Here is a 23924-nt window from a genome sequence, read left to right as displayed (position 1 = left end):
CTCCCAAAATAAAAAGACGATACAATTGAAGGAAAAAGAAGTGTGTGAGTGTAGCTGGAGCCATTTGAAGAAATTCAATCAGACAGCAACACCTCCATCTAGTGGTCCCTTCTCCTTTAATCTAACAGCGAGGAATCATGGGTTAAAAAAAAAAAAGCCTTCACATTTCTGCCTCGCCTCGTGAGAACACTGCCTCCATCAGAGCGTAGTTAATGCCCAAGCTATGTATGTCACTGGAATCTCATCCCACCGTTCTCATTGTAATTATTCATGAATACAAGCTCTCAGATTTGCTTGCATTCTTTATTTTTTGTATCCCCAGGAAATGCTGCATCGATCCAGAAAGCAGGCGGTGTGGCCGGGGGAATTAAAGTGACACGGCTGTAATATGCAAAAGTAAAGCAGAGCAGATCTTTAAAGGGGGAGTAGCCTTTTTTATTGACAATATTTCAGACTTGCTTTAGCCTTAAAGAGACAGGATGAATGTATAATTAGACATGGTTATAATTTGGTTTATTTGGGTTATTAGGCACAGCAGCTGATTCAGAGGGCAGCGCTCTACACAGAGAACTGGAGGAGCGAAGACCCGAAGGCATCTTGAAATAGAAAGAGGAGGAGGAGGAGGAGAGAGGTGAGGAAGGAGGGGGTATTTAGAGGGAGAGCAGTGGTATGCCAGGCTCAAAAGCTAGCATGGCTGTGCAGAAGAAACACATCCCTCCATCACAAGGACCGCTTTCTACACGGACCATCGAGAGCCAGAGGAAGAGGAATGCATCTGAAAAAGCAGGAGGTGAGTCCTTTTTATTAATGCTTTCACTCAAGGAGGATTTGCATGCTCGGAACAAGCCTTCCCAGCATGAAGCATAACATCATCTGACCGTATGGATGACGCATGCACAGAAGATATACAGCAGATTTTGTTTCTTCATCTGATAAATTATTCAGTATTCTGCGTTTTAGCATCAATATGAAAACATCTGTTGACATTATACACGTTGCATAATCAGCATCAACCCGAAAGGGGTGCACGTGGTTTTTCCTTTCGCCTTGTGCATGTATGAAAATGAGTCTTGTGTCTTGACCCTTTTTTAGTTTCTCTGCTTGTTTGAGTCATCTCCACGAGGACCGGTCAGGTGCTTTTCGCTTTTTAACACGCAGGCGGTTCATAATGGCTCTTTCATTAGCAGCTGACCCTAAGGCCACCTAGGTTCAGGCTTCATACGTCACGACCTCTTCAAATCATCTGCTGTGCTGAAAGATGCTTTAACAGATAGCAGGATATGTGAAATATCAAAGGCCTATTGAGTAGAACACAGGCCTAACGAGAAAACAGACATTACTGTAAGCAAAAGGACAATGCTCTATTTTGAATATTATTGGTGCAAAAGTCCTTTTTATTTTATAATTTTGATAATTTGAGTCCAGTAGTGACCTCATTGTGTCTTAGAAACGGTTATATCCCACGGTTTGTCAGAGAGGAGGCAGCTTTTCCCATGCATATAAGGTTCAAGAGTCCTCTCCTGCTGATGTTCAGGTGTATATCAGTATGTAGTGTCTCTACTTTAAAGAGTCCTCTCCTGCTGATGTTCAGGTGTATATCAGTATGTAGTGTCTCTACTTTAAAGAGTCCTCTCCTGCTGATGTTCAGGTGTATATCAGTATGTAGTGTCTCTACTTTAAAGAGTCCTCTCCTGCTGATGTCAGGTGTATATCAGTATGTAGTGTATCTACTTTAAAGAGTCCTCTCCTGCTGATGTTCAGGTGTATATCCAGTATGTAGTGTCTCTACTTTAAAGAGTCTCTCCTGCTGATGTTCAGGTGTATATCAGTATGTAGTGTCTCTACTTTAAAGAGTCCTCTCCTGCTGATGTTCAGGTGTATATCAGTATGTAGTGTCTCTACTTTAAAGAGTCCTCTCCTGCTGATGTTCAGGTGTATATCAGTATGTAGTGTCTCTACTTTAAAGAGTCCTCTCCTGCTGATGTTCAGGTGTATATCAGTATGTAGTGTCTCTACTTTAAAGAGTCCTCTCCTGCTGATGTTCAGGTGTATATCAGTTTGTAGTGTCTCTACTTTAAAGAGTTCTCTCCTGCTGATGTTCAGGTGTATATCAGTTTGTAGTGTCTCTACTTTAAAGAGTCCTCTCCTGCTGATGTTCAGGTGTATATCAGCATGTAGTGTCTCTACTTTAAAGAGTCCTCTCCTGCTGATGTTCAGGTGTATATCAGTTTGTAGTGTCTCTACTTTAAAGAGTTCTCTCCTGCTGATGTTCAGGTGTATATCAGTTTGTAGTGTCTCTACTTTAAAGAGTCCTCTCCTGCTGATGTTCAGGTGTATATCAGTATGTAGTGTCTCTACTTTAAAGAGTCCTCTCCTGCTGATGTTCAGGTGGATATCAGTATGTAGTGTCTCTACTTTAAAGAGTCCTCTCCTGCTGATGTTCAGGTGTATATCAGTATGTAGTGTCTCTACTTTAAAGAGTCCTCTCCTGCTGATGTTCAGGTGTATATCAGTATGTAGTGTCTCTACTTTAAAGAGTCCTCTCCTGCTGATGTTCAGGTGTATATCAGTATGTAGTGTCTCTACTTTAAAGAGTCCTCTCCTGCTGATGTTCAGGTGTATATCAGTATGTAGTGTCTCTACTTTAAAGAGTCCTCTCCATGCTGATGTTCAGGTGTATATCAGTATGTAGTGTCTCTACTTTAAAGAGTCCTCTCCTGCTGATGTTCAGGTGTATATCAGTATGTAGTGTCTCTACTTTAAAGAGTCCTCTCCTGCTGATGTTCAGGTGTATATCAGTATGTAGTGTCTCTACTTTAAAGAGTCCTCTCCTGCTGATGTTCAGGTGTATATCAGTATGTAGTGTCTCTACTTTAAGAGTCCTCTCCTGCTGATGTTCAGGTGTATATCAGTATGTAGTGTCTCTACTTTAAAGAGTCCTCTCCTGCTGATGTGCAGGTGTATATCAGTGTGTAGTGTCTCTACTTTAAAGAGTCCTCTCCTGCTGATGTGCAGGTGTATATCAGTGTGTAGTGTCTCTACTTTAAAGAGTCCTCTCCTGCTGATGTGCAGGTGTATATCAGTATGTAGTGTCTCTACTTTAAAGAGTCCTCTCCTGCTGATGTTCAGGTGTATATCAGTATGTAGTGTCTCTACTTTAAAGAGTCCTCTCCTGCTGATGTGCAGGTGTATATCAGAATGTAGTGTCTCTACTTTAAAGAGTCCTCTCCTGCTGATGTTCAGGTGTATATCAGTATGTAGTGTCTCTACTTTAAAGAGTCCTCTCCTGCTGATGTGCAGGTGTATATCAGAATGTAGTGTCTCTAAATGTCTCCATGCTTTAATGTTCAAAAAATTCTTTATTGTTCTCATACTGCCTGTGCTGCAGCACCTCTTTTCACCCTATGTCTGAAACCAGAGCCCAGTCTGCTCTGATTGGTTAGCTGGCCGGCTCTGTTGTGATTGGTCAACCGCTTAGAGATGTCCTGCCCCTTAGCCTATCACGTACAATGTGTTGAAGCGGTAGCCAATAGCTGCGTGAGTGTTCCATAGTGATTAAAAAAACCTATATAACACACTACTACAGTAAAGGGAAAACGACAAAAGCATAATAGCGCCTTCACACCTTTATTTAAATTGAGAAATATTGGATGTTCATGAGAAACAAAGCCTTGACAGAGTTGTTTCTTTTACCTAATAACATTCTGTTTTTCATCTCTCATTTTTAGACAATGGTGGTTATCTCAAGCCAAACTCACAGGCAAAGAAAACAGCCTGCTCCGTCAACAATGCTGCGGAAATCTGCAACACAGCATCTCCACGACCCAACACAGGTTCGATTGTCACGATTCTTATGTCATGTCACGGTTTTAAGTTTTGTGTGTCTGGTAATGGGTTTTGTTTTGCTGTTCTTTTCTCCCTGTCGTTAGTTTCCCTGGTGTGTCTGATTGTCTGATTGTGTTCACCTGTTGCCCTCGTGTTTCTCCTTCCCTGCCCGTCTCGTGATTACCCCTCCCTGTATTTAGTCTTGCCTCTTCCTGTGTTCGGTGTTGGTTCATCGTTTGTCTTTCATGTCTCCCTTCATGTTGGTCAGTCACCTTTTGTTTGGATGCTACCTCGTGCTCCAGTACCTGTTCATGGATTCATGTTGTTCAGCTTTTGTAAATAAAGCTCGCCTTTTGTTTCATTTTGAAAACCGCTTCCTCCTCAATCTGAATTCGGGTCCTATTTTCCCCAACCCTGACATTAACAAAGCTCTTAAATGGACATTTTTATTAGCAGCTTTCAAGTACTTTCAGCATGACTTCCTTTTAGAAATGTTGTTTCTATTGTTTAAAGGTGGGGTAGGTAAGTTTGAGAAACCGGCTCGAGATCGCTAGAATTTGAAAATACACAACCGGAGAAAATCTGCCACTTCCTCACAGAGCCCCTCCTCCAACACACACGAACGCGCACATGACCAATGAGGGCACGAGGTAAGTTTGTGCCCCGATGGAAGGCTGACAGGCAGGTAGGCCATCCAATCCGTTTGTACTATTTACAGTATCACGGCTTCTACAGATGACATTTTGTATGGATTTTTTGTCAAAGCACTTCAGATATTCATTGCTATCGGGATGTTAAGAGCATTCCATGGAATATAACAAAAAGTGTATCTCGAGCCGGTTTCTGAAACTTACCTACCCCACCTTTAAGTACAAATAGTATAATGTTAAATATAAAGCCAAGGTGGAAGAAGGACTCGGATAGTTTAAATTCAAGGCTTTATTGTCATGTGCACAGCAGCCACGGTGTAGATATGGCAATGAAAAACTTAAGTCACAGGCTCCTCCAACAGAGCAACATGAATATAGGACGTAAAACAAATAAAACGGATACAATAGTGCAAGAGAATGTTTGAGATGTGCTTTATAGAAGGGTTGGTGTGGTCGGCTCGCATGTTGCGGACAAAGTAAAAAGCACGCATCGAAATGTAAACAAACACTGAACTGAAAAGGCAGAGTTGTGGAAGGAGCCAAAGACACGGCAGCCATCATCACCGGCGCCATCTTCTCAAGTACTGTCCTTGACTAAATGTAATACCACCGCTGCTATAAAGTCACATTTTTACTTTTTAGTTTCCAATGGACTGAATGTTGACGAGCGTCTGAAAGCGGCACGGGAGAGACGAGAGGAGCACCACAGGTTACTGGGTACGTGTTCATGCGTTGACCTCAATCTCTAGTGCGACTGACACACATAACTCGGTGTAATCTATTTTTACCGGTTCACTCGGTTTCCTGCAGCCTCTCGGGAGAATGGCCGGATGGAGCGTGAGCAGCGAGCCCGACGATATTACGAGCTGCAGATTCAGGAGCGCAGGAAGAAACTGCTGGACCAGAGGCTGAAGGAGGAGAGGAAACGAGCAGCAGTCGAGGAGAAACGCAAGCAGAGGCTGAAGGAGGACAAAGTGAGTCTTTAGGTGCCCACGTTTTTGTTAAAGAGTCCTCTCTACTTTAAAGAGTCCTCTCCTGCTGATGTTCAGGTGTATATCAGTATGTAGTGTCTCTACTTTAAAGAGTCCTCTCCTGCTGATGTTCAGGTGTGTATCAGTATCTAGTGTCTCTACTTTAAAGAGTCCTCTCCTGCTGATGTTCAGGTGTATATCAGTATGTAGTGTCTCTACTTTAAAGAGTCCTCTCCTGCTGATGTCCAGGTGGATATCAGTATGTAGTGTCTCTACTTTAAAGAGTCCTCTCCTGCTGATGTTCAGGTGTATATCAGTATGTAGTGTCTCTACTTTAAAGAGTCCTCTCCTGCTGATGTTCAGGTGTATATCAGTATGCAGTGTCTCTACTTTAAAGAGTCCTCTCCTGCTGATGTTCAGGTGTATATCAGTATGTAGTGTCTCTACTTTAAAGAGTCCTCTCCTGCTGATGTTCAGGTGTATATCAGTATGTAGTGTCTCTACTTTAAAGAGTCCTCTCCTGCTGATGTTCAGGTGTATATCAGTATGTAGTGTCTCTACTTTAAAGAGTCCTCTCCTGCTGATGTTCAGGTGTATATCAGTATGTAGTGTCTCTACTTTAAAGAGTCCTCTCCTGCTGATGTTCAGGTGTATATCAGTATGTAGTGTCTCTACTTTAAAGAGTCCTCTCCTGCTGATGTTCAGGTGTATATCAGTATGTAGTGTCTCTACTTTAAAGAGTCCTCTCCTGCTGATGTTCAGGTGTATATCAGTATGTAGTGTCTCTACTTTAAAGAGTCCTCTCCTGCTGATGTTCAGGTGTATATCAGTATGTAGTAGTATTGAGCTGCACTCCACTCTAAAAACATGTGTCACAGTCTGTTGGTCCCACGGAGCTTTGAATCATTCTCAAGGGAGGTTTGCAGTGGATGTGTTTATGACAAACATCTACTTGTTTTCCATATTTAAGGAGCGATATGAATCTGCAGTGCGGAGGACGGTGGAGAAGAGCCAAAGGGCCCAGCAGAGCCACAACTCCAGAGGAAGAAAGCCCACCAAGAACCGTGAGAACAAAACAAACATGCTTTCTACTTTCTCTCCCCGTCCCCGTAATCTTAACGCCATCTTTAATAGTGTCTGTGCACCATATCTTAACAACTCTTGGATGTGCCTTTTATCTTTTTATTTGTTTTTGCCGCACTTTACGCTGATCAATATATGCTAGTTCCACGTCGCTTGCCTCTGACACCATGGGAGAAGAACCTGGTCATTCGCCTGCTAACGCCCACATGCTCCTATCTGGCCCGGAGCAAGAGTGCTCAGTGTCAGTCAGGAGAAGCAGGTACTCCAACACAAGCTCTCACAACAACCCTGATTTAAAGAGGACATATTATCAGAATCCGAGTCACGTTTATTGCCAGGTACGTTTACACCAGGGGTGTCAAACTCAAGGCCCGGGGGCCAAATCCGGCCCGCTACTTCATTTCATGTGGTCCGCAAGAGCTCTGAAAGAATGTAATATGTTTATTATACGGTTACAGGCCGATTTACAGATGCACGATGTCCATAAACTACATGTCCCACAATGCATCTTACATTAGATTTTTTTTTTTTATTTAACTGTAAAAAAAATTCAGAATTTGGCTTTTCTTTTAAAATAATGTTGTGACATTCTCACTGAAGAGACTTGCACTTATTTGCCCTTGACTTCTTCTTTCAGACGTAGTTATCTATGAAGCTTTTACCCTATCCGATAATAATCCAATGCAGAGGCAATAAAGTAATATAATACATTATTTTAAATATATAAAATATTTATATATAGTCTTAAAGTTACAACCGGCCCTTTGAGTGCAACCATAATGCTGATGTGGCACGTGATGAAATTGAGTTTGACACCCCTGGTTTACACAGACGATGAATAGAGCGGTGCAGGGATGACGTATTGGCCCGGAAGGAAGCTGCCGGTTCCCTCGACAAAAAAGCAACGGGATTTCTCCGTAGGATTTTGGAAAATAGCTCGAAATAAGGTCTGTGGAAACGAACCTGTTTGATGAATGCACGTTTTGTTCAGCTGGATAATCTCCACATGTCTACCCTACTTTTATCATTTTCGATTCATAAATCTAATGGCCAGAAGCAAAATGCTAACGTTATGCTATAAAGGAACTACAGCAGGGTCGCTGCTTCACTTTGCAGGAGGCAGGGACTTGTGGGCTCAGAACAGTCTCATAATACACGTATGCACACAGAAGGATTCACACTTGTGTTTTTCAATGCACACACAAATGTGTTCCGTTTCATATGCATGTAAATAAAATCCAAATACAGAAAAAAGTTTTACATAATGTATTTTTGATCCTCACATATTTGTTTTCCATTTAAAACCTCTGCACCTGCAAACACAGACCGCTTCCTGTGCACGGATCGCTGTGCATTCGTGTGTGGGTTTTTTGAGACTCCCCTGACGGTCAGCCGATTCGTACTTGTAATTGTTTCTATCTATAGCCAATCAGAGGTCGCAAGATGATTTCTTGCGTTCATGACGTAGCGCTTCATATTCGCATTTTCATATATGCATCAGGTGATCATGCAGAGTGTCTCCGTCAGACTCAGCAGCTGATCTGATCTCTCTCGCGTCCGGTTATACTTCACTCGCGTTTATGTCCATATCGATCAGATCCAGCTCTCCTGGTCGGCCTTTATAGAGAGCACCGATCAAACTATTAAGAGCCGATAATGACCGGCGGGGCTCCCCCCGTTGACAGTTCACTGTCTAGCACTGGCTTCGTAGTGCACTGATCGATCAGGCTAAGCTAACCTGTAGCTGCTCCCTCCACACTCACAACAACTTCATACAGACATAAATAAAGCAGCTGTATTCGCCATACAGGAAACACACATTTAAAATGGTTTTGCCTGCCGTTTTTATGTAACAAGCATTCATCAATGGTTCGGGAAGTGGCGCGGTGCCTTAATAATATAAAGGCTGGTATTTGCGTGCATTTCCTGTTCGGAAAGTGGCGCTGTACTGAGAGGCTCCATGGACCTGTCGGCTCCGGACTGCGCAAAATGCGTACATGAAGCTTTACGTCATGAACGCAAGAAATCTACCCTCGTGGGGGCGCGCTCATGTGATTGGCTTAGAATTGAGAAGACATCTGATTGGCTATAGATAGAAATAATTACAAGTACGAATCGGCTGACCGTCAGGGGAGTCTCAAAAGACCCACACACGAATGTACAGCGATCCGTGCACAGAAAGCGGTTTGTGTTTGCAGGTGCAGAGGATTTAAATGGAAAACAAATATGTGAGGATCAAAAATACACATGTAAGACTTTTTTCTGTATTTGGATTTTATTTACATGCATATGAAACGGAACACAGTGTGAATCCTTCTGTGTGCATGTGTGTATTATGAGGCTGTTTTGAGCCCACAGGGACTTGCTTTCAAGCAGAACAGGGCAAACAAACTTAGAGGACTGTTTACGTGTTCGGTGTAATGACGTACAACGACAACTTCTGTAGTCCTATTCAGCCACTCGGTAACAACCATCGTTTTTCAGACACGTCAACTCTTCAGGAAGTAGAACAAAATGTGATCCGTCTCTTCAATGCGTCTCAACCACAGACCTTAGTTCCAGATATTCTCCTAAACCCTACGGAGAGATCCCATTGGCTCTGAGACGAGGGGACAGGAAGTGGAGAAATGCTGACTCACTTCCGGGTTTTGGGACGCGTCACTGCACCGCTCGATTGGTATGGTGGTGCAAACAAACAATTCAAGGCTTTATTGTCATTTGCACATTAGCTAAAGTGTAGATATGGCAATGAAAAATGTAGGCTCCTCCAACAGTGCAACATACTGTATAGAACAAATAAAACAGATAAATAGAAATAGTGCAAGAAGAGTCTATATACAAGTAAACAACATTAGAAAGTAAGTTGTAAGAGAAGGTAATAAATATAACGATTATAAAAAGGAAAACTAAGCGGTAGTGTAGGCTTTCCAGATCCCTGAAAGTATGTGCACATGTAAAGAAATAGCTAATATGTCCTCTTTAATATCATGGCAGTGCTAACTGTATGAAGTGCATTATGTAAGATACTCCTGCAACTAACAGCTGCTCATCTTTCCTCTCTGCTTACGTGCCGATTCACAAATCCATAACTACCATTTGTGCATTGTATTTCTTCCGATTTCTCATAATTATGGCACAAATGACTGGCTCAGTTGTCCATATTTGTCGCCGTGCAGTTTCATTCCACTCCATGAATTCAACCACCACCTCCACCCCTCACAAACCCCAGCAGCTCCACCACAAGCCCTCCGTTTCCCCCAACTACAGCCAGCACAGAAGCAGCAATCTGGCAGAGGTGAGTCCAGATATTCCTTCATTTTTTTATAAAAACCAAGATTGGTTTCGGTGTATGCTTTTACAACTCGATGTGTAGTTTGCAAGAAGAAAACAACTGTTATTTTTCTTGTTTAGATCGAAGCATCGAGCAAGAAAGACACAAAAAAGAAGAACTCAAATACTAAATCACCTGCCGTCAGCACTAGTGTAAAACCTGCCAAAGTTACACTAAGCAGAACGACTTCTCCCTCACCTGAACGGTAGGTGATGGAAAAACACATCTGCTGTACATTCATAATACAGTTACAGTAATATGTAGAATTTCATTTTTTACTGAGTGAGAAGGGGTTCAACATTACGGAAGAGGATTCTGGTCACATGGGAACATTTTCTTTCTTTTTTTCAGAATTCTGAAAAAAGTAAAGAATAATCTTCTTTTTTTTTATTATGAAAGAATAAGAACTCTAAACTTTTTTTTTTTCAAAATAAAATCAGGTTTATTAAAAAGTCAAAATTCTTAAAATAAGTCGACATTTTGAAAAATGTTGGAATTCTGAAAAATTCCCACAAAAGGTTTGGAATTCGGGAAAAAAGTTGGAATTTGAGAAAAAAAAATCTCAGAATTCTGACTTTTCTCAGGACTTTTAGATTTAAGTTCTGATAAAAGTAAAAATTGTGAAAAAAAGTCACATTTCTAATAAAAGTCTAAAGTCTGAAAATAACAAAGGCAAAAAAAAAAAATCAAAATTCTGGGAAAAGTCAGAACTCTTAAAAGAAGTCGGAATTCTGAAAAAAAAAGTCGGAATTCTGAAGAAAGTCAAAATTCCGAAAATTATCAAATTAATTAAAAAAAATTATTTAAAATATAAAATCACTTTTTGTCAGATCCCAACAATCTGGTACAGGTAACTCCAGCTATTCCTCACATATTTCTTTATCATATAGTGATATTGAGGGACTTTGTGGCTTCACTCACACAAAGTGACAGTAATCTGACTAAAGTAAGCGTCTTTGAGCTCTAGGAAAATCGCTATACAAATTCAATGTATTATTATTTATGATTAAAGTGGGACGTGTTTTCACTCCTGCTGGATCTTAAAGGTCCTCCCGAAGGTCCATGAGCCGTCACTCCCCCCCGCTGCAGCTGGAGCTCCCGTCTGTTCCCGAGGAAGACGTTTCTGTTTCTGACAGCGTTTCTGAGTGCGTTTCTGTTCTCTCGCCCGGGAACTCACGGCCTGTCAGGAAAACATCTGAAGGGCAAGAGAGGGGGGGAAATCCTCCAGAGGCTCCACGTCTGAACCTGCCCGACAAAGAGACACCGAGACAAAGAAGTAAGCTGCAGAAATGCTTTTATGTTCAAGTGGCATTCAATGTGTTTTAGAGTTGTAGGAGCTTTAGCCTACAAACTAATAGGACAACAACACACTAATGGCACACAGCGAAAAAACAAAAAATTGTGACGACTTGAACCCAAACATGACACTTTATTAAATGGCTCTTACAAAAGGTGATATTATTCTCTCTTCAGGTCCTCCTCAAAAGCCTCTCCCTGCAGATCCCCAGCCTCCTGAAGTCACGTGTCGACCCTCAGCCGGGACCACAGACGCCGGGCAGGCCTCTCGTCTCCTGGCTGAGAGGAGGAGAGAGGCGAGGCAACAACGAGAGAGAGAGGAGCGACAACAACGAGAGAGAGAGGAGCAGGAGCACCTGCAGAGAGAGGAGGCAGAGAGGTGAGGAATATGTCCACTAAAGAGACAGAAACACTGTAGAGTGGGGCAGGCATGAGGTATTTTAGTAGGCTGACCCAGAAGTAAGCGTCGCAAGGGCTACCTCTACAAAAAGCAATGAGATTTTTCCATTTAATTTAGGAATATTTCTTAAAATAAGCATATTTATGATACTGACATGTTCTGTTCAGCAGGATAATCTCCACATCTTTATGATTTTTGAAGTAAAAAGCTAACGTTAGGCTATAATGGAACCACAGCACGGTCACATGACTTCACGTAATCACTGCTAAGCTAAAGGCGGCTAATGTTGGGCTATAAAGGAACTACAGCATGGTCACATGACTTCACGTAACCACCGCTAAGCTAAAGGTGGCTAATGTTGGGCTATAAAGAAACTACAGCACGGTCACATGACTTCACGTCACCACCGCTAAGCTAAAGGTGACTAATGTTGGGCTATAAAGGAACTACAGCACGGTCACATGACTTCACGTAACTACGCTAAGCTAAAGGTGGCTAATGTTGGACTATAAAGAAACTACAGCAAGGTCACATGACTTCACGTAACCACCGCTAAGCTAAAGGTGGCTAATGTTGGACTATAAAGAAACTACAGCAAGGTCACATGACTTCACGTCACCACCGCTAAGCTAAAGGTGGCTAATGTTGGGCTATAAAGGAACTACAGCACGGTCACATGACTTCACATCACCACCGCTAAGCTAAAGGTGGCTAATGTTAGACTATAAAGGAACTACAGCACGGTCACAGGACTTCACGTCACCACCGCTAAGCTAAAGGTGGCTAATGTTGGGCTATAAAGGAACTACAGCACGGTCACATGACTTCACGTAACCACGCTAAGCTAAAGGTGGCTAATGTTGGGCTATAAAGGAACTACAGCACGGTCACATGACTTCACGTCACCACCGCTAAGCTAAAGGTGGCTAATGTTGGACTATAAAGGAACTACAGCACGGTCACACGACTTCACGTCACAACCGCTAAGCTAAAGGCGGCTAATGTTGGGCTATAAAGGAACTACAGCACGGTCACATGACTTCACAACACCACCGCTAAGCTAAAGGAGGCTAATGTTGGGCTATAAAGGAACTACAGCACGGTCACATGACTTCACGTCACCACCGCTAAGCTAAAGGCGGCTAATGTTGGGCTATAAAGGAACTACAGCACGGTCACATGACTTCACGTCACCACCGCTAAGCTAAAGGTGGCTAATGTTGGGCTATAAAGGAACTACAGCACGGTCACATGACTTCACGTAACCACGCTAAGCTAAAGGTGGCTAATGTTGGGCTATAAAGGAACTACAGCACGGTCACATGACTTCACGTCACCACCGCTAAGCTAAAGGTGGCTAATGTTGGACTATAAAGGAACTACAGCACGGTCACATGACTTCACAACACCACCGCTAAGCTAAAGGAGGCTAATGTTGGGCTATAAAGGAACTACAGCACGGTCACATGACTTCACGTCACCACCGCTAAGCTAAAGGCGGCTAATGTTGGGCTATAAAGGAACTACAGCACGGTCACATGACTTCACGTCACCACCGCTAAGCTAAAGGTGGCTAATGTTGGGCTATAAAGGAACTACAGCACGGTCACATGACTTCACGTAACCACGCTAAGCTAAAGGTGGCTAATGTTGGGCTATAAAGGAACTACAGCACGGTCACATGACTTCACGTCACCACCGCTAAGCTAAAGGTGGCTAATGTTGGACTATAAAGGAACTACAGCACGGTCACATGACTTCATGTCACAACCGCTAAGCTAAAGGCGGCTAATGTTGGGCTATAAAGGAACTACAGCACGGTCACATGACTTCACAACACCACCGCTAAGCTAAAGGAGGCTAATGTTGGGCTATAAAGGAACTACAGCACGGTCACATGACTTCACGTCACCACCGCTAAGCTAAAGGCGGCTAATGTTGGGCTATAAAGGAACTACAGCACGGTCACATGACTTCACGTCACCACCGCTAAGCTAAAGGTGGCTAATGTTGGGCTATAAAGGAATACAGCACGGTCACATGACTTCACGTCACCACCGCTAAGCTAAAGGCGGCTAATGTTGGGCATGATGTCGTTTAGTCGTCTCATTTAGACACTAGTTAGCAACCACCGTTTTTAAATTCACCTGCTGGGTATTTACTGACAATTCTATGTAGTAGAACAAAACGTTGAAATCTCTTCAGCTTGTCTTAACCGAAAACACATAAAAAAAAAAAATTGAATTTGAGACGAGGGGTCCAGGAAGTCATTTCTGGGTTTGAGGACTCATTCCTGCACCACTCTATACAGATTTTGTAATAAGGGTGCTGCTATATACCAGTATAGACAATACACGTGATATTTTACTCGTGAAATGTTGATATAATGTAAATAAAACACATGCAATACACATCTAACCAAAAACATTTGGGAACATGAGAACCAGAAGTGCTAAATGCTGACTCAGGTTTTAGGACTCATTCCCTATGTTCACCATGGCCTTTGACCCCTGACCCATCACAGTCCCCCTGCTTCCACTCCTACTGCTATTTATTAAATGTTGACTTTATTATTTGCCAACTGGTAATGTCAACAATAGCTGAGACTTCCCATTCCTTAAGACAGATAACAGACTCAGGGTTAGAAAAGGTTAGACTCCTAGGAGTAAGACAAAATGAATCCCTAACAATTATTATTCGTGCACCGTTACTAGCTATTAAGATTTTAGTTTGACAATGACTTAATGAATGAACGTGCAGGCGGAGTCGTGAGGATCTGGATCTCAGGAGGGCGGAGCAGCGAGAGCGACAGCAGGCCGAGGATCAGCGTCTCGTGGAGGAGAAGAAGAGGCGAGAGGAAGAGGAGCAGAAACGAGCCGAGGAAGAACGGGCTCAGGCCATGAAGGAGGCCGTGCTGCTGCAGAAACAGGTGGGACACACAAGCATTACATCGATTAACGATCAGTCAAGATCGGCTCTACTGGGACATGTCTCCATGCTTTATTGTTCTCATACTGCCTGTGCTGCAGCACCTCTTTTCACCCTCTGTCTGAAACCAGAGCCCAGTCTGCTCTGATTGGTTAGCTGGCCGGCTCTGTTGTGATTGGTCAACTGCTAAGAGATGTCCCGCCCCTTAGCCCAGTGGTTTTCAAACTTTTTCTGTCAGGCCCCCCCTTTGGAGAAAAAAAATAGGCGGGCCCCCCCAACACTAATAGTCAGGCTCAGTGGCGGCGCCAGATATCTCTTTTGGGGGTGCTGTGGGGTAGCTTGACGTTTCATAGAGGGTGCTCAAACATTTAGGGTTTCCCATTAATGTACCAGGCGCTACAGAGGAATGTTCTACTGCAACATTTGTAAAGCGCTTTGAGCACTGAAAAAAGCGCTATAATAAATGTAAGGAATTATTATTATTATTATTATTATTAACAATCCACACACACACACACACACACACACACACACACACACACACACACACACACACACACACACACACACACACACACACACGCATATACAGTGTACCCACGACTGTTACAATGAAGGCTCGATAATCAGCTCACGGCATATAGGTGTAAGCAGGGGTAAAGTGCTATTTTTATAGGTGGTGTGTGGACCTCACATAGGGGGGTCCGGGGGCATGCTCCCCTATTTTTAAATAGTTAAAAGCATCAATCTGGTGCACTTTGAGAGCAACAGGAGATCTATGGATACATCTCTCACCCATTTGAAACAGAACTGTGAACAGATTTACTTTTCCTTTATGGATATTTTACAAATCACCCTTTTTAACTACTTTTACTGTCATATAGTATTTCATAGCTGTTTTTCATTTATTCTCTTATTTTTTTATAACTATAATGATCATATAAACGTGTGCCTCGGAAATAATTGTTTACATTAATGTCGACCAAAACATTTGAGTCCTTTAGCTCACGGAGTCTCTCAGTCTGACAGGAGAGGACTCTCCTCCACTTTGTTGTTGAAAAAACTCCTTATATCCGTTAGCGTAGCTCGCTAGCACCAGAAGCTAATGACAATGATCTCCAGTACCGGTGCTCTCGCTCTCGCTCTCTCTTTCTCTCTCTCTCTCTCTCTCTCTCTCTCTCTCTCTCTCTCTCTCTCTCTCTCTCTCTCTCTCTCTCTCTCTCGCACACAAAATGGCTCTTTCCGCACATACAGAGTCGAGCTTTAATGAAACAGAGACCCAGACGTAATAGTACTGCATCATATTATTTTAGAATCAATAATTATTCTATACTCTCGCGCCCCCCCTGGCATGCCTCTGCGCCCCCCAGGGAAGGCGCGCCCCCCACTTTGAGAACCACTGCCTTAGCCTATCACGTACAATGTGTTGAAGCGCTAGCCAATAGGAGCACGAGTGTTACATAGTGACGTCATTATGATCAGAAACTTTGCATGCACTAAAACCTATAAAACGTACTACAGGAAAAGGGAAAACGGGGCCTCTTCAAACTAAAATATGCTCAATACATTTGTAAAATATGAATGTTCTCTTGTCTTGCCATTGCATTCGATATTGTTGTACTTAGATAAGGTTACTTATTACATTTTTTCAGGTTATTCGTCATTCTAACAGAAAACGTGTTTTAAAGTAACCCCCCTACCTCGAAAACACCAACGTGAATGAATATCTATATTTAAAAATAGATCAAGGTGGATGTCAACTTCATTTATTTTTATTAAAACTCATGATCTTCCCCGTTGATCCAGAGAGAGGAGGAACAAGCCAAAGAAAGGGCGAAAGCAGAGCAGTTGAAACAAGAGCGGGAAATCATCGCTCAGAAAGAGGAGGCAGCGCGGCAAGTGCGGAAAAAGGTTCGACAACATCTGATTCAAACGACTGTCTGTGCTTTAACGTGAACTATATCCACAACTCAATGCTGCACGAATGTCCTGCCGTGACAGTGTTTGAATAAAAGCCGTTGTATTTTGCAGAGACTTGAGGAGATCATGCGGAGAACCAGAAGGAGTGACTCTCCAGATACAGTGAGTACACCCCCCCCCCCCCCCCCCCCCCCCCCCCCCCCCCTCAGGGCTCTTCGAGACACATCCAGCATTCACTAACAACCAACTCCAGTTTCTAAAAGCTTCTCTTTCACTAAACTGGTTCATCTTTTTTTTACTCTAAATATCACAGTATACAATATCGATTAAGTTCCTCCACTTCAATAATCAGGAATCTTAGCATCTTCACGGCTCGGCAAGAAGCGATGGGATTTTTCCACGACGAGTGAACCGGAAAGTGTTAAAAAGGCTGACTTATTTCCAGCTTACGGACTCATTCCCGCACCAGTAATATACCAGTAGTTATGATTCAAATGAAATATTGAGTTTCAAATACAGTTATACACTCTGTCCTCCTGTCTGCGCTTTCCTTTTTATTCGTTTTAGTCTATTTGCCAAAAAAATGAAGTGAATTAAGGAAAGTGTAAGACATTAAGTGACTTACATATATTTTCAAAAAACTGTGGCAATTAAGAGACATGAAGAAGAGGGGACACATGTTGATGTAGAAGAGACATGGAGAAGAGGGGACACATGTTGATGTAGAAGAGACATGGAGAAGAGGGGACACATGTTGATGTAGAAGAGACATGAAGAAGAGGGGACACATGTTGATGTAGAAGAGACATGGAGAAGAGGGAACACATGTTGATGAAGAAGAGGGGACACATGTTGATGTAGAAGAGACACGAAGAAGAGGGGACACATGTTGATGTAGAAGAGACATGAAGAAGAGGGGACACATGTTGATGTAGAAGAGACATGGAGAAGAGGGGACACATGTTGATGTAGAAGAGACATGAAGAAGAGGGGACACATGTTGATGTAGAAGAGACACGAAGAAGAGGGGACACATGTTGATGTAGAAGAGACACGAAGAAGAGGGGACACATGTTGATGTAGAAGAGACATGAAGAAGAGGGGACACATGTTGAGGTAGAAGAGACACGAAGAAGAGGGGACACATGTTGATGTAGAAGAGACACGAAGAAGAGGGGACACATGTTGATGTAGAAGAGACACGAAGAAGAGGGGACACATGTTGATGTAGAAGAGACACGAAGAAGAGGGGACACATGTTGATGTAGAAGAGACATGAAGAAGAGGGGACACATGTTGATGTAGAAGAGACATGAAGAAGAGGGGAGACATGTTGATGTAGAAGAGACATGGAGAAGAGGGGACACATGTTGATGTAGAAGAGACATGAAGAAGAGGGGACACATGTTGATGTAGAAGAGACATGGAGAAGAGGGGACACATGTTGATGTAGAAGAGACATGAAGAAGAGGGGACACATGTTGATGTAGAAGAGACACGAAGAAGAGGGGACACATGTTGATGTAGAAGAGACATGAAGAAGAGGGGACACATGTTGATGTAGAAGAGACATGGAGAAGAGGGGACACATGTTGATGTAGAAGAGACATGAAGAAGAGGGGACACATGTTGATGTAGAAGAGACACGAAGAAGAGGGGACACATGTTGATGTAGAAGAGACACGAAGAAGAGGGGACACATGTTGATGTAGAAGAGACATGAAGAAGAGGGGACACATGTTGAGGTAGAAGAGACACGAAGAAGAGGGGACACATGTTGATGTAGAAGAGACATGAAGAAGAGGGGACACATGTTGATGTAGAAGAGACACGAAGAAGAGGGGACACATGTTGATGTAGAAGAGACACGAAGAAGAGGGGACACATGTTGATGTAGAAGAGACATGAAGAAGAGGGGACACATGTTGATGTAGAAGAGACATGAAGAAGAGGGGAGACATGTTGATGTAGAAGAGACATGAGGAAGTGGATTTTGCATAGGAGGTGACCTTGTAAGGGTCCTTCTCTCTGATGATGAATCCTTCTGAACACAGAAATCTGTTCCTGCGAGGATTCTTCCAGACGAAGCCCGACCAAAGGAGAACACGGAGCCGGTTCTCCGCGGCTCCATCGAGGCGGCTGTGAAGCTGCCGGTGGGAACCAAGAGCTCCGGCCTGAACAACGAGGAGGACGGTGTTCCCGTGGTCGCCTTCAAAGAACGACGCTCCCTCCGGACCCTCAGCGGCCTCGAGGAGATCCAGACCCACCAACGAGCAGGTGAGACAGAGCTGGATATTAACACTCATTAGAATGTAAAGCATTAGAAACAAACACGCTGGTGATTGTCAGCCAGAAGCAGCGGTGTCAAACTCGAGGCCCGCTTCACTTTCTGTGGCCCGTCAGAGCTCTGAAAGAATATAATACGGTTACATGCCGCTTTACAGAAGCCCATAAACTACATGTCCCACAATGCATCTCATTTTGTGACATGCACACTGCAGAGACTTGCAATGTTTTGCTCGAGACTTCTGCTTTCAGACGTAGTTAATTATGAATTATCATGTCATATATATTATTTGATATATATTTATATCGTCTTAAAGTAACAACCGGCCCATTGAGTGCAACCATAATGCTAGTGTTGCCCACGGTGAAGTAGAGTTTGACACCCCTGGCCAAAAGCATGTCATGTCAGAGTTCATCCAACGAACAAAGAGCCAAGGACACTTGCAGTCTGCCGGGTATTTTGACTCCATGACATTAGTGAAGACCCCCGGGGACATGTCCAACTTGAACAAGGGCTTATTGAGAGTGAATGACAGCGCCGTCACGGCAGATGAATTCCATCCAAATTGCATCTCAACCGGTCCGCTAACGACTTGATTCAAACAGTTGTCCATTTGTTTCAACGCCATTATTAATTAGTGGATTAGGGCAACATGTGATTTTATTTTATAAGACTTTAATCGCAGAACTAATACAAAAGTTCACTATTGGTCAGATCTTACAGAACTATTCACACGTGGCCCTTATGCTCTTCCGTAGTTAAGTAACTGGTAACAACTTTTGTCAAATGAACGAGTACGTTTTAACCTCAGAGACACAAAGTCTAAGGAGAGATGCAAAACGTCTACGAGAAGATGCAAAACTACTAAAATAGGAACAAGACACAAAATATCAGTACGTTTTCTTCCAAAAATGTTACAAGTTATTATTAATGCGAAATGTTATCTTACCAAGTCTTCGTCACACAACACCTGACAGTGTCAACCTGATCTCACCAGAATGCGTGACTCCACCACGACTCCTTAACACCACAATGCGTGGTGGAGTCACGAACTTTATTACATTTGCGTGTCGGCACCACGCAAACAACCCCAATGTAAAGTGAATGAGGCTCCTTTGTCGTGGTGCACACACGCATTTCTACAACGTCCCGCAGTGAGCTTTTATTCTATACAACGTTTTTAAAATCTACTTTATAGCTTGTAGTAACTCACGGGAGGCTTCTTTTATTTTATTTGTATTCATAATTATTTTTATTTTTCGTCAGAATGTAAAAATTACATTAGTTACGAATTTGTGTTCTCAAAAAACACTGCATTGTGGGTAATGCAACTGTGATTTGTATTAAATTAGTTAGTTTTTAAGGAAGGCCAGAGCTTCAGCTGTGTCAAATAGATTGTTCCCTTTAGTTAACGTTATTTAAAAGATAATGATCATGTCCCCTGTATTGTATTACGAGCGTCCATTCCCATTGGATAACGGGGAATTTTACACCCGGAAGTAAGTAGCCTATTCTCCTTACTGTGGATTGATCTCAGTGATATCTGCACTACTCATCGACTAAAAAACACCAAATTGTCCTTGTTAATTACACAACATTGATTGGTTTGAATTGTGTACAATGCTTTTGTATTTTCCCCCTTAGATTCGGAGAAACAAATATTTTTTCGGAGTTTTAGGACGGCAGAAGACACTACACTACCCAGAATCCTCAGCTATCGTTTGGGACTACACCATGTGCTTAGCTTGACAAACCCCGTGATCAGTCCTCAACCTCTGTGATTGGATGCGCGACGTTTACACAGAGCGTCCAAAAGGACTTTGAAATGGAATGAAACCCATCGACGGCACACTATTCAAAACAGGAATCGAACGTGTCCTACCCCCCCTCCCCCCCTTAGGTCACAGGCTCCTCCAACAGTGCTACGCAATAAAACAGATACACAGAAAAAATAGTGAAATAGTGCAATAAGAGTCTATATACAAGTGATTGGAATATGATATATTAGATAAATAATTTCTAAGTAGCAGCCAGATGAATGTTATTTCTAAGTTCAGGTGTTTAATAGTCTTCTGGCCTGTGGGATGAAGCTGTCTCTGTGTCTGGTGGTTTTAGTCCGGATGCTGCGGTACCGCCTGCCAGACTGCAGCAGACAGAACCGTTTTATTTTAGTTACTTTACAGATTTGGATTAATGATGTGAAATATAAACAACCCTTAAATCAGACTTTAGTTACACCTGAATGAAATTCAGTGAAGGTGATTGTCAAGTGCCAACAATCAGGCGAGATATTTGATAGTTGGTGCTTGAGAAGACTACATATTTATCTGCAGATCCGTTTAAAGCATATTCATTACTCGTATTCTCTAATAGTTCATTAAAGACTGTATATAATTGCTATTTTGCACATCCCTTTCAAGATTTCAAGATGTTCTAAGGTTTATTGACATATCATATACACAACAGTGTAGTTATGCAATGAATGAACAACTTGGGTCACAGGTTCATCAACAGTGCATTACAAGACATCTATCAATGTGTGTATACCTCCACCATTACACTGTCGTATTCTGCACATTTCTTTAATTAAAGCCTTATTAGTTAGCACATCCTCCTATCAGGCACTACACTGTTTTACTCTAGATATCATTTGAGTATCTTCTTGATATTTTCTATTCTATATTTATATAATTGACCTTCTACTTTCCCACTATTTTGTATGTACTCTTAATATTTGAATGTTTTCATAAAATATAACACATTCAAAAGTGCGTTACAAAAATGAAAGACATTAAGAAAAAGGCATTTTAAACAGTCATTAAAAAGCAACACAATCTTCCTGCATTGCAATTACTCTAAACGTGCAATAACGTGCTTTAACCAGTAGGTGGTTTGGGTTAAAAGGCTGTCAAGTTTACAGTGTTAACAAAATAAAATATACTGCTGTTTCCGGTTTAGTTTACGACGAATATTATTTTGTTATTGTTTTGATATTTGTAACACAAAAGCGATGGAAAAAACCCATAGCAACCAAAAAAAGATGGTCTTAACATGACCCAGCGGTCTAGAAGTTAATAAAAAACAATAATATCAAAACAAAATATTACTACTAACTTTATTGTGAAATTAAAACAGAACGGTAAAAGAATAGTTTCCGGTGTATTCTGATGCCCGATCTCTGTAGATAAATAAAGAACTAAGACAGATGTGTAATATTTAATGCAGCCAAACCATTTATTACAATGCATTCATATGATGACTTTCAAAGAGTAAAGCAAGCACTGCTGAATAAAGTATGATTTTCTCTTTTACGAAACGTTTTTTTTTCATATGGAATGCAGTTGGAGGTCAACCAATCAAAGAGCTTGAGGGCTGATCACGGGGTTCATGGTGTAGTCCCAAACGATAGCTGAGGATTCTGGGTAGTGTAGTGTCTTCTGCCGTCCAAAAACTCCGAAAGAATATTTGTTTCTCCGAATCGAAGGGGGAAAATACAAAAGCATTTTACACAATTCAAACCAATCAATGTTGTGTAATTAACAAGGATAATCTGGTGTTTTTTAGTCGATGAGTAGTGCAGATATCACTGTAAAATTAATCGACAGTAAGGAGAATAGGCTGCTTACTTCCGGGTGTAAAATTCTCTGTTATCCAATGGGAATGGACGCTCGTAATACAAGACATGATCATTATCTTTTAAATAACGTTAACTAAAGGGAACAATCTATTGGACACAGCTGAAGCTCTGGCCTTCCTTAAAAACTAACTAATTTAATAAAAATCACAGTTGTATTACACACAATGCACTGTTTTTTGAGAACACAAATTCGTAACTAATGTAATTTTTACATTATGACAAAAAATAAAAATTATTATGAATACAAATAAAATAAAAGAAGCCTCCCGTGAGTCACTACAAGCTATAAAGTAGATTTTAAAAACGTTTTATAGAATAAAAGCTCACTGCGGGACGTTGTAGAAATGCGTGTGTGCACCACGACAAAGGAGCCTCATTCACTTTACATTGGGGTTGTTTGCGTGGTGCCGACAAGCAAATGTAACAAAGTTCGTGACTCCACCACGCATTGTGGTGTTAAGGAGTCGTGGTGGAGTCACGCATTCTGGTGAGATCAGGTTGGACAGTGTTCAAAGTAATACAGCTCCATGGACAGCCTCTCCTTTCCCTGTATATCCCCCTAAAGCAGTGCTTCTCAAAGTGTGGTCCGCGGACCACTGGTGGTCCGTGGGTGCCCCCTAGTGGTCCGTGAGTATATTGGTAACATTTCACATTTGAAATACATAAATAAATAAAAGTTTTCCGCACTCTCGCGGGAATATCTCCACAATGGAGCGAGCTTAAGTTTCACTTTCGATTGCATGATATAGCCCAGCGCAACACCTTCATCACACATGTTTCCACTTGTTTGTACCATTTTCAGGCGATTTGTAATCTGTTCTAGAAAAACGATGTATTTTTGGAGTTAGGTGGTCCGCGAGTGTTTTTTTATTGGTTAAGTGGTCCTTGGTATGAAAAGGTTTGAGAAACACTGCCCTAATGGAAAGTCTCAACATGGATCATACCTGTTCTTATCTCTTAAGCTGCTCTGAAAATAATGTTTGTGTGTGTGTCCCTGCAGAGGTCATCTGAGCAGCTGCACGGACGTTCACACACTTTATTGGAGAGCTGTGTTTTCTCCGTGAGTTCCTGCAGCTCAGCCATGTTTCTGCACACTGAAATGTAAGCGTGAGCATGCAAGATTCCAGCCTCGCCTCTCACCGAGACGTCAGCTTCACTTTTTCTCTGTGTGTGTAACCAGTGGCACAAATACTGGGCAAGTTATCTACTGCTTCCTTTCAGTACAGAACATATACAGTAATAACCATGTAGACAGTGGAGATGATGGAGTGTGTGAAGTGATAGGAATAGCTCTCCTTACAATCATGTTAGCCATATGCTTTTTGCTTATTCCTGATGTGTCCAAGTACTTTTCCTTCCTTCGTTTGCCACTTTTAGATTAGTGCTATGAAGTTAGCACACAAGAGTTAAATTGTACCCGTGTAAATTCCTCTCCTACCTGTTGATTTTGTGACGTAGAGCAATCACATATTTCAAAGCTGCTAAGGAACTTAGTTTCCAAAGACTTTGCTTCAGTTTTAGTGAGTGTTGTTTTAGAGAACTCGATGCACAGAGCCTTTATTGCACTAACAGTCTTCTCATCGCGCGCATTCGCTT

General features: G+C 42.1%; 1 protein-coding gene across 4 annotated transcripts; it reads left to right on the top strand.

Annotated features, from left to right (window-relative positions):
- The first annotated feature begins 201 nt into the window (after positions 1-201).
- Positions 202-23852, top strand: LOC117444248 (ensconsin-like). Of its 4 annotated transcripts, XM_034079905.2 has the most exons (17): positions 202-225; positions 323-396; positions 530-790; positions 3729-3833; positions 5118-5192; positions 5286-5449; positions 6417-6510; positions 6672-6788; positions 9682-9824; positions 9941-10065; positions 10907-11136; positions 11334-11535; positions 14317-14485; positions 16291-16395; positions 16516-16566; positions 18459-18681; positions 23329-23852. In XM_034079905.2, exons 3-17 carry the CDS (start codon positions 670-672, stop codon positions 23337-23339), a joined length of 1935 nt encoding a protein of 644 aa, XP_033935796.1. In that variant the 5' UTR covers positions 202-225; positions 323-396; positions 530-669; the 3' UTR covers positions 23340-23852. The 4 variants fall into 4 exon arrangements, with proteins under 4 accessions (XP_033935796.1, XP_033935798.1, XP_033935799.1 ...); XM_034079907.2 differs by lacking the exon at positions 202-225 and having other exon boundaries at positions 234-396; positions 9706-9824; XM_034079908.2 differs by lacking the exons at positions 202-225; positions 6672-6788 and having other exon boundaries at positions 234-396; positions 9706-9824.
- Positions 23853-23924: the final 72 nt, after the last annotated feature.

Source organism: Pseudochaenichthys georgianus, unplaced genomic scaffold (genome assembly GCF_902827115.2).
Source record: "Pseudochaenichthys georgianus unplaced genomic scaffold, fPseGeo1.2 scaffold_765_arrow_ctg1, whole genome shotgun sequence".
NCBI classification, from domain to species: domain Eukaryota; kingdom Metazoa; phylum Chordata; class Actinopteri; order Perciformes; family Channichthyidae; genus Pseudochaenichthys; species Pseudochaenichthys georgianus.
The sequence above is the reverse complement of the archived record's forward strand: the minus strand, read 5'-3'. Positions and strand labels throughout refer to the sequence as shown.

Excerpts from the sequence above, each read along its gene's own strand:
- LOC117444248 (XM_034079905.2), top strand. The coding sequence starts at position 670 with ATGCCAGGCTCAAAAGCTAGCATGGCTGTGCAGAAGAAACACATCCCT. Across the intron at positions 791-3,728 it reads TGCATCTGAAAAAGCAGGAG|ACAATGGTGGTTATCTCAAG; the intron begins GTGAGTCCTTTT and ends TCTCATTTTTAG. Across the intron at positions 9,825-9,940 it reads GAAGCAGCAATCTGGCAGAG|ATCGAAGCATCGAGCAAGAA; the intron begins GTGAGTCCAGAT and ends TTTCTTGTTTAG.